This window comes from Phoxinus phoxinus (genome assembly GCF_949152265.1).
Source record: "Phoxinus phoxinus genome assembly, chromosome: 3".
Lineage (NCBI taxonomy): Eukaryota > Metazoa > Chordata > Actinopteri > Cypriniformes > Leuciscidae > Phoxinus > Phoxinus phoxinus.
Genome location: NC_136878.1, coordinates 22,194,419 through 22,206,004, shown reverse-complemented (window position 1 = coordinate 22,206,004; position 11,586 = coordinate 22,194,419). Strand labels below are relative to the sequence as shown.

General features: G+C 40.2%; 1 protein-coding gene across 1 annotated transcript; it reads right to left on the bottom strand.

Moving 5' to 3' along the window:
- Positions 1–6,692: 6,692 nt before the first annotated feature.
- On the bottom strand, positions 6,693–10,997 carry ptger4b (prostaglandin E receptor 4 (subtype EP4) b). The gene is made up of 2 exons (XM_079608680.1): positions 9,691–10,997; positions 6,693–8,802 (listed from the first exon to the last, which is right to left on the bottom strand). Exons 1-2 carry the CDS (start codon positions 10,438–10,440, stop codon positions 8,215–8,217), a joined length of 1,338 nt encoding a protein of 445 aa, XP_079464806.1. The 5' UTR covers positions 10,441–10,997; the 3' UTR covers positions 6,693–8,214.
- Positions 10,998–11,586: the final 589 nt, after the last annotated feature.

The following is an 11,586-nucleotide window of genomic DNA, read 5'->3' as shown; positions in this document are numbered from 1 at the left end:
TTTGGGTGGTGAAATTACTCTTATAATCTTTACATAACCCGTTCTAAGGCCTGGGTTAATCACACAGATCAGGGTGCATTTTGCATTCCAATGCGCTACTTTCCATTGTTCTTGTCATGTAAACGTGCTAGACAGACATGTTTGACTGTTCCTGTTTGAATTGCACATGACATGGCAGACTCAAAATGCAGCACTCAAGTTAAAGGGCACCTATTATGCCCCTTTTCACAAGATGTAAAATAAGTCTCTGATGTCCCCAGAGTGTGTATGTGAAGTTTTAGCTCAAAATACCCAACAGATAATTTTTTACAGCTTGTTTAAACTGTCACTTTTTGGGGCTCAGAAAAATGCACCGTTTTCGTGTGTATCCCTTTAAATGCAAATGAGCTGATTCTGCCGGCCCAGAGGGCGGAGCCTCACGAGCTCGCACTGCCAGGATAATCTCATCTCACGGAATGATAATATCTAAACAGTTCATTTCGACCCGGAGTCTGACAATAATCCCCACAGAGCCAGAGAATTTATGCTGTATGGAAATAAAACCGGTATAGTTAAGTTTAATTGGTGTATTTAATAATGTATTTGTCATCTGCTTTTATTCACTATTAAAACAAGCCTGCTGTAGCGGACTGCGTCTGAATGATGGCCAAAAATATACTGATGCGTTCAATTAAGTTTCTTGTACATCACACAAAAGATGAAGCGTCAGTTTTACTCCAGAAAATCATTGTAATAGCTGAGTAAACACAGTATAAGAAGTGTGCATTAAAGTCTTATCCATAAACGCTCTCTCTCTATCCCTTTCATTATCATGAACATACACAGCGAAGTACACAAAACACATCAATCGCTTTAGAAGTCATTCGTGTCTACAGCTGCTCCAGCGTCGAAACAATGGCGGACTGTGTTTACCTCACTCAGGGCGGGTCTACGCTCAAACTACTGTGTCAGTCAACAGTTGTGGGCGGGGCTTGTGCAAATCTACGTCACATTGCCCCGAATCTGAGAACGGCTTGTTCTGAGACAGTGCTTATGATTTATAGGGATTTTTTTTTTAAAAGCACTGCGGATTTTTATCATTATAGGGTGGTTGTGTACACACTGCCAACACACATTTATGTTGAAACGCGATGTAAAAGTGAATTTTGCATAATAGGTGTCCTTTAAAAGAGGTTCAGCTTTTAACAATGCACCTCTAGACCTCATCTTTTTAAACTCCAAATAAAGTCCATTTACACAGAACACATTTTTGCATTACACTTTTCCATTGGTTTTCCGTGTAAACATGATCGCATCTTTTCCAGCGTCTTGCACATTCTGAAATTTTAATTTTTTCACTGACTGCCCTCCGTCTCACGTTTTTAAATCCCCCCCAAAAAAATTCAGTAAATGGCCTCAGGTAATTTTTTGGTAAAGTAATATGCAACAGGTTTTGATCCAGAAGGGGTTATTCAGACGGAAAGCCCCACCACCACCACCTCCACATTTTGAATGTCTCTCAGACACACCTATTTTATGCCTCGTACACATTGTACGATTTCAGGCTGTCCCAGATGAAAAGATGACCAATCATGCACATTTTTGTGGTCGTGGCTCGTTAAATCATACAACGAGAGAGGTTCAAAGATGGCCGTTGTCACGGTCTTGCGACCAAAGATGGTCTGCGATCATGCTAAATTTCTGACACTGTCTGAATATTATCATCTCACAGTTTGCTTCTCGACCTATGTCTACTGACTAGCTAATAAAAATGCAACATAAAAAAATGGCATATTTATCAATGCGACATGGTTACCTTTGAAAGATTATGTCAAATTAGCTTATTTTCCTTAGCCATGACAAGTGTTGGGAAAAGTAACTTTTAAAAGTAATGCATTACAATATTCCATTACAACCCTAAAAAAGTAACTTACTGCATTAAGTTTAGTTACTTTTTATGGAAAGTAGTGGATTGTTACTTTTTCTCATCTAGACTGGGCTGTTTGTCTGCTCTTATAATAACAAAAAAGTTATATTTCTGGCATATTTAAAGGCCCTTTCACACCAAAAGTGAAATGAATAAGCCTCAGGCAGAAGGAAATGCACATTCACGCCTGTACAGTGGAGGGCGCAGTTCAAACAAACAAGCCTTTCCGCTCTGCTGCTATTCTGGAACACAGAATAAGGACCAGAGAATGTCTAATAAGGGGAGAACCATAGATATACATAGTAAAGGCCTTTATTAGGGGAGAACTGCCACTCTCAGTAAACTTCCGGCTTCTGAACTGGTTGCAGCTCCACTCTGGTTCCATATGAGGGCGCTCACAGGACGAGTGCAGAATGAATGGAGGTCTATGGAGCTATACCCCTCAAAATCCACTTTTCTCAAGATATAATTTTGTGTCTAGTAATTTGAATGTTGTATTCGAAAGGAGATGCAAAGAAATTACATATTGCAGGGTGTTCTATTTTTTTTAGAGTCACTTATTTGCTTTAAAAAGTATTTTAAAATGTCAATGACGTCATACACATCGTACGACCAGATACTGCTTTACGGCAATCCTTCAGTCACTTTGGTGCTTTCGCGCTCTGCACTTTCTTTTCTCTCAAGGCATCGACAACACAGCTGACACAGGTAAATACACGTGCTAGAAGAGTTATTGCTAGAAGACATTCTGTAATCAGTCCTTCACTGACCAATCAGCGTTCATTAGCAGAATGCTAGCGTGTTATGGGCAACAACAACTCAACCTGTAAGAAATCGAAAGGACATAAGTACTCGTACAATCAACTTTCGATCTATAACCCATGTTGAACTTGCAAAACCTACAATCAAATCTGAGATTTCTCAACGGCAATCGGGTGAAAGCGACAAATTTAGCCTAGCTCCATAGACTCCCATTCATTTTGCACGTGGGCGATCGCCCCCAGTGGAACTCTGGTGGAACTACAACCAAAATTCGGTACAATAGGACTTAATAGGGAGTGGCCAGGCTCTCCGTAGACGGGCTCTGATAGGACACAGGAGAAATAAATGAGTAAATGTATGCTCACATTTAGTCTAGAACTACACTAACCTCATGTTCACATAGCACACACACACACAACACATCTGCACTTATACTCACGATTTCTCTCAACATGGGGACAGAAGAGCTGTCAGTCAATACAAGGGAAACTTACTTGCGTTACTTATTTGAAAAATTAACAGATATTTTGTTGTAAATTTAAAAATAATGTGTTACTTTACTAGTTACTTGATAAAAGTAATTGATTATGTAACTCAAGTTACTTGTAATAATGAGTGACCCCCAAAATTGGCCATGACTGCATCCATATTCTCTTTCGCTTCCTCCGCTTTTTTTTAGCGCACATAAAACCACAATTTCCACATGCTGATGACGTTTTATATTTTCATACCATCTTGCGTAAACCAACCCAGTTTATTAGGTCCATCCATTTTGTACAGTGTGATTTGTAGTGATCTTATAGAGGGTTTTCACGACACGTCATCAATCCGGAAGTCGGCCATTTTGGAGGCACTGAACGTAAACAATGCCACTGAACTGAACGGACTCGCAAAAAATGGTCGAATTTTGGTCTGTACTAATCGGTCGCACGGGGAAAAAACATTTCAAGTTCTATAGACTGTCAAAAGTTAAAGAGAAGAGTGCAAAAAACTGATGAAAGAAGGCGTTTGTGGTTGAGAGAGGTACAGCATCATTGTAAGTGAAGCGTTGACTATGGCTAAAATGTTGATGTAATTAACTATGGCTACATTCACACTGTCAGTACAAATCCGATTATCTTTGTATCCGATTGGAATCTGATCTAAAATGATGTCCACGCTGTGTATCGCAACTGTTCAGATCCGATTTGTGTGTCCATGCAGCTCTTTGGCAATGATGTTGCGTTGATGGAGGGGTTTGCATTTACAATAGAGATGTTGTCTTATTAAAATTTTACAACATGGAAATGTGTAGCCACCACACTACCGCGGACTACTGCGTCTTGAGCCTGCGGCAGAATTGTAGGAGGCTGGTATGTAAAGTTACAGCTTTTTTCTCTTTTTTGTCTGTGCCGGTGTTTCAAAAATAATAATTTTCTGCTCGTCCGGCACTTTACAACAACACAGCATTGTTTCGGCAGCGACTTTTAGCATGTTCCTACAACAACGTCTGACGTTTACATTTTAAGTGGCGTGAGTCACATATCACGCGAAATCCGATCAGAGCGCTCAGACTGAAGCTGATGTCCTGATATGTGATTTGAATAGGATTTCAAACCATGGATGTAGCTTGAAACGGATTTCATGTGCTTTTTTGGACTGACAATCTGAACGTAGCCTATGTCAAGATAAGAAATAGAAGGAAGAATTGCAGTAAGGGCTAGAAAAGCTAACGTTAGCTCGTTCGGATCTTTACCACATATTAACTTGTCAAAATTTCGTGCTCTTTCCTGCTTACCTCCTTCTCTGTATGATTTCGCAGCTTCCATGTGTTTTTTCTGTGGTTTATTAGTGCAACACAATGTATTCAGTCGTACATAAACAGTGCAATCCATGCTGTTGTTTACATCCGAGTACCTCCATAATGGCCGCGCATCCGGGTTACCGCCCGGAACGTGACGTTGGTGAAAACCCTCTATTGGATTGCCAAAATGGTCTGTAGCAGGCAATAAGTTGCGGCCTCTACGAATGAGCTGATGAGTTGAATTAGGTGTGTTAGATGAGGAAGACATACAAAATGTGGAGTGGTGGGGCATCCCCAGGACAGGTTTGAGAAGCACTCTCAAAAAGAGACAATCTAAGAGTCAATGGAAAAGCAGCGCAGTGGAATCTAAAAATGCTTTTGTTTTTTTGTTTGCTGTTTAACACGAAGCGCAGGTCAGTGAAACAAAGTAAAACACTTTTTTTTAAAGTTGAACAACTTAACGTGAGTACTGCATGTTTAAAACGCAGTGTCATTCATGAGATGCTGCAAAAGACATGTGCAATGGTCAAACTCGCAGAGCCTTAAATTTTTATGTTGATGAGTGTCTGTTACTGGCACTAACCCCATCATTCATAGGCATTCATATCTGCATTGATACTGTCCAGCTGTGTGCGTGGGCTGCAAACCGAGGGATTTACGTCTCTAATGCTTTTTATTCGGCACCTGTGGGACCTGGCGGAAGCTTCCAGCATCCTTCTGCCTCCTGCTAATCCTCTGCTAATTGATGCTTCATTCAAATAAATGAGGACACTAACGTATTCCCTAATGATGGTTTAGGAAGGTGCCTGGAGCTGATGAATCCTCTGCGGTAGGACTGCAGTGAAAGATTGCTTTTGTCAGTTCTTATTTACCTATACGTATAGGTCCCAGGACAGGTGGCAATTTGCTCGTCATAGCAAATGCGTGATTCATGCTGAGAATACTTGCAGTGGAGAGTTGGACTGATTTCCCTTCGTGATCTAATGGAATTATGGGATGTAGTCGGTGAAGGACTCCAGATCTGTCCCTCCGCATTGATCATCGTGTAAGGATAATGATGATACCCCTGTGATTCACGACTGATTTCGTTTGACCCACAAATCAAAAGGAATGCCAGAGTTGATATATTTAAGGATGTAAATGCAAAAATAAATACATACAATTTAAGAGCTATAACATGACTTACCCTGACCAGTCATTTATTATTATTTTTTTTATTATTTTTTAAGATAATGAGCTCTGGCCCTTTTTAACAAAGCAGACACAAGGATTGCTGACACACTGGAAACATTACATTTGAAAATATATTTTGGGTCATTATGGGTCATCTGTATTTTTCCACATACAGATCCAGTGACCTGCAGTGCACTGTGAATAGAGTGTGCACATCTCTGATGAATACTGATCATGTTTTTTAGACTAAAGTCTAGTCTAGTCTCATAAATATTTACAATTTGCAAACAGATCCACTGTTAATTAATTTTCTCTGGACATAATACATTGTTCATCCTTTAAATGCAGTTTTTTGTTTGAATGCAAGATGCTTCTTTTTTTAAATCAAGGTTTCAAAAAGTTCTAAAAATGTTTCTGATAATCATCCCCCTTGTGATAGTCTGATATACAGTGCTTAGCATAAGTGAACACACCCATGCTAAAGTTGACTAAAAAGAGGAATAACAAAATCATCTTTTGAAAATTGATCTTTGAAAATTGAAAATCTTAATGCCTTAATTTAAAAAAAGGATGAAAACTTCAACCTTTACGGACATCAATTTTCTTTGTGAATGAATCATGTATCGTAAATAAATTTTGTTTCTTAAAATACAGGTCAGTAGGTCAGTACGTGTCATATAGGTCAGTACACCCCTATGTTAAATTCCCATAGAGGGAGGCAGATTTTTATTTTTAAAGGCCAGTTATTTCATGGATCCAGGATACTATGCATCCTGATAAAGTCCCCTTGGCCTTTTGAATTAAAATAGCCCCACATCATCACACACCCTTCACCATACCTAGAGATTGGCATGGGGTACTTTCCATAAGATCATCTCTCAATGCAAATCAAACCAGCTATTAATAAAACCATGCCAATCTATATGGTTTCTAAATCTCTAACATGTATTTATACGATACATTATTCATTCACAAAGAAAATTGGTGTCCTTAAAGATTGGAGTTTTCCTCATTTTTTAATTAAGGCATTAAGATCAATTTCTAAAAGATGATTTTTGTATTCCTCTTTTTAGTCAACTTTAGCATGGGTGTGTTCACTTATGCTAAGCACTGTATATACATTAATTTGTAATACTTGAAGGACTGGGATCGTTCAATTATGTTAATGCTTATGCTATGCTTATGTTAATATTGAAGAGTGCAACAACGAATTTAGTTTTTGTTTTCAATTTTCTATTTGTTGATAGTTTATTTCAGCATAAAATAGCTGGCCATTGCACATTCTGAAGGGTCACATTGAGGGTAATAAGCTAGACAAGGTTTGAAAATGAAATGGTGAAAACGTACAGAGTAATGTTGAATCATTTATATACATGCAGCAGAGGATGGTGCTTACGTTTAAATCATGTCTCATACTGTTTTGATACACAAAATGTGAAATGAAACAAAAATCATATAACCGCTTCAACATGGGTAACTGTCAAACCTGACCTTCTCACAGAGAAGAAATAACTACAGTCCACAGATTGTCCAAAACAACCCAAATAAATAAGAGCATTACAATAAGACGCTGTTCACATTTTAACATCACAAATATGTACAGATGAACTCAACAGTTCCTCCTTGACGGCCACTGACTGATCAAGACCTTAGTGATCGATTTTGACAGTTTGAATTTTTTCAGTGGTTACAAGGATCTAAAAGTGCAAAACGTATGACCTCAAGAGACATTCAACATCTTAATAGCTTTTACAATTTCACCTCCTAAACGTTCTTGACAATGATATGCTGTGTATGTGCTCTTACATTGTATGTGTTTTCGGTACTGATATATTTTGTGACGGTATTACTGTCAATTGCTTGGTTAATTCACAGAATATTGTACAATTATAATTGCACAGTTATGCCTAGCTACATAGTTTTGAAATAGTAAACAGTTTTTTTTATGCATCAGTGGAAATAAAGTGTTCTGGTCACCTTAACATAAGAAAAAGGACATTTTAGTTCAAGCATGAGAAGAGCTTACGAGGCACTCTGGTTTACGTGAACTTTTGACCTAATGAAGAATGTCTGAAAAAGGGAACTTGAAGCAGGGCAGCAGATATTTGATCGCATGAACAACCCACAAGGTCATCTGTCCCTCTCCCTGGGTCAAATCAGTCAATCAATTTTATAGTCGAAAAAACGAATAGCCTTATTAAGAACTTACAATATAGACACATGTATACAAGCTCTGTCATCGCCTCGTTATTATGCAGGATAATCTGTTCCTCAAAAAAACAGTTACCAGAAAACGAAGCCAGTTTGCCTCTCCATCTTCCTCTGCTCTTTCACCCCATCATGTAGCAACATTCGATTTCCTACTTCAGTAACCATCTCTCTTTTCGCTTTTTGTTTAGCACTGATTGGTGCAACTGTCCTATCATTTTACTCTCATGAGTTTTTAGGATTTTTTTTCTTTCGATTTTCGGTCTGAGCGGTTCTGATTCTGTTGGCAACGCTCACATCAGGCTCCTGAAATGTATTCCCCCTCCTGACGTGTTGCTCTTGCTGAACTGAGCGAGTTTTCCGTGCTCACTTTCAGCATGTTTCATATGCTTCTCTCTTCCAAGCTCAAAGTCTTGTCTGTGAAGGTGACTTGCAGCGGCTGGCGCTTGGAGCACTGCGCTTCATGTGGGCTGGAGTGCGTGCACGAATGTGTTTTCACAAAGTCTGTGCTCGTTTCTGTTCTGTTTTCTCCGCTGCTGAGGTCTACCACCTGAGAGTCACCTGAGAGAAGGGTTTGCTCGGTTGAAGTTGAACACGTCCTGCTCTGCACAGGGTCCCCATAGCAGCCCATCCCCTGTCCCGCGTCCAGGGGATACAAGTATGTCTGTGACGTGCTGATGACCTCCGGCTGCTCGGGCAGAACCAGCGACGGCAAATCACGAGAGACAAACGACGAGCTGTGGACGCCATTACTGCAGTGGAACTCTGTAGGGCTCCTCCCGTGACTCCGTCCACCGATACGGCAAAAGAGGCACTTGATCTTTTCTAGAATCTTCTGCACAACCGTCTTTCTCAGCAGGATGTAGATCCAGGGGTCTAGAATGGGGTTGACAGAGGCAATTCGGATGGCCTTAAGGTCTCCTACTGTCCCTTCTGATGTGGGATACATCTGGTTCACAAACACCCGCACCTAGACAGGAAACGAGACATTATCTGTTTACTTCTTTATCTATAGTCACCCTGCATTGATTTCCGACACCAAACACAATCATGATATGAGCACTGATATCAGATGCTGGTTGTGTATTTCCCACTATGAGTCAACATGTAATAAAGTCATGGGTACAGATACAAATCCCATGTGGTGAACGTCAATAGATAACAATCAATAGATGGCTCATACACTAAGTTGTTTAGAGTGTGTGTGACAAACTTTATGGGCTTTTCAATCTAAGTCACTCTAAAAAAATGCATGGTTGCGTCAAATATGGACAAACCTTAATGTTAATATATTATATAATGTTAAGAAATTAAAACTCTGTTTCTGTACAATGCACTGACAATAATGCAGATGGTACAATGCAAGGCCAATAATAAGAAAAATGTCAAACAAAAAAAGCTTTTAAAATAAAATTTAAGAAATGATAGTTGGTTTAGGAATTAGTATCCCATTTATAAGTTGAGATAAGATTCATATTCATATAATTTTTTTCATATTTTTAATTGGTAAAAAAAAACATCTATATATTATATAGTCTATATAGACCTTGCTAAATAAAATTTTCAGTAGATTATAATGTAATTAATACTTTTCGCTTGTAATTTTACACCGCAATTTTAATGTACAGTATTATAAAATAGGTATGCTACGATTTTACACAATTTTGCGAATGCATGGACTTTTAACTGGGAAACCAGTTTAAAATTAGCGAAGACCAGCAAATCATCTTTGTCTAGTTTAGGCTAAGTTTTTGTTGTTGTTTTCAGCCGGGTGTCCCACGTCGTTTACACATATTTTGCAACACGCTCTTAATCAAAGTACGCTGTCATTTCCCAAAAGCCATCAAATCCCACTTACCACTAAAGGAATGGAGCAGATGAGCACGACAACGGACGTGGCTATGAGAACAATGACCATCTGGATCTCCGCGCCAGCCAGACGCGCGAAACTCCGCCTGCGCCTCATCTCCGCGACGCGCGCCTGGTCTGTCCCCAGCGAGGTCCTGCGCACGAAGCGCTTGTGCATCATGATGAGAGCCGCGCACACCAACACGTTACAAATGACGGTGGCGAGGATGAGGATGGAACTGAAGCCGGCGTACATGTAGGAGAAAGTGGCGTTCGAACTGTCGTTTTTATGCCAGTCGATGAAGCACCAGGTTCCTGGCTTCTGGCGCGCCACGGATCCCAGTCCCATGCTGGGAAGAGCGCAGAAGAGCGCATTGGACACATAGATTCCCGCGAGCGTCAAGCCTGCCGCCCGCTGGTCCACGTAGTGGTTATAGAAATAGGCATGATTGATGGCGAGGTACCTCTCGACGGACATGGCACAGATAATACTGAGACCTGCCAAAGAGAAGAAGAGTAAAATGAACCCGGAATACTGACACAGCGGATCCCCACCGGGCCACGCGCCCTTCACATAGGTGGCAATGGTGACTGGGCTCGCGAGCAGTGTACCCAAGAGGTCAGTTACGGCAAGTCCACACACCAAGGTGTAAAAAGTGGTCTCTTTTTGCTCTTTCCGTGACTTTTGAAGCACTACGATAGCAATAATGTTCCCGACCACGCCAAATATAAACATAATGACCGGGATGGTAGGGTCCATGTTCGTCTTCTCCGAGTTGTTTCTCACATGCAGGTCGATGTTCAAATCAGCTCGGTCACTTTACACGCGCTCAAGACGCATGGCGTGAAATTCTGACTTCCCCAATCTATGTCAAAGATTCCACGATCATACTCTCCACATGTATGCTTCATGCGCTGTTACGCGTCTCCAAAATATCCAAAGCACGTCTCGGATTAGGATACATTTTGACTAGCCTGAGTCCGGTACACATGCGATCTTCCACAAATTCAGTCTTGTGTTTTTGCTCGTGAGAGGTGTGTAGTCCACAGTTGCCCTGAGTCTCAACTTAACTGACTCACAAGTTCTTCCCCGAGAGCTTTCTGCCAACTCCGCCCCCGTGCTTTAGCGCAGTCTTGCACCCTCCTGTCACTGCATGTTGACACATATATGTCTCCGCATAAAATACCTACTGGGCTAATATTTATCTACACAGTTTACACCCATTGCCCTTTCTTCGTTTCTTTGTTTCTTTCTTCTGAAAATCAGACCTAGCCTACATGCAAATGGATTTAAGCTGTTCTGTTTTTCTGATAAAGGATGTGTTTGCTCTTTAAGCCGCCTTTAAGTGAATTACACAGGCAGCTCATCCTGACAGGCAAAAATATCTATTATGACGTGTGACATTATAATACACGTGTTACAATGGATAGCACATTTTGTTAAGACACATAACTCTCTTCAAAACCCGGCCTCTAAAAACACCAGCATTTTCCTCCAAAAAAAATCAAATGATCATATAAGTAGGCTGGGCTATATTCATATTTACTGCTTTTGACATTGGTCAAAGAAGCACTGAAAATGTAATACAGCCACTTATGACAGTGTTGTGATGACAGCCGCTCCAAAGCCCCAGTCCACCATCATATCTTCCATGACTGTAATCCATCCTTGAGGAAGAAATAAAACAGCACATGGAAAGTGCACAAAATATCTTGAAATTATCAAGATTTACATGCTGCCTTCAATGTTGAGTTCTGGCCCAGAGTTTATAGCGCAGTATAATTTATGCATAACATACATAAAAGGTGGGAGTTGACAAAATATATGCTATCCATTTTATGTTACTTTAATCACTGACAATGAGATTTATACACTTGTGCAAAAAAGTTTCTTTACATTCAGATC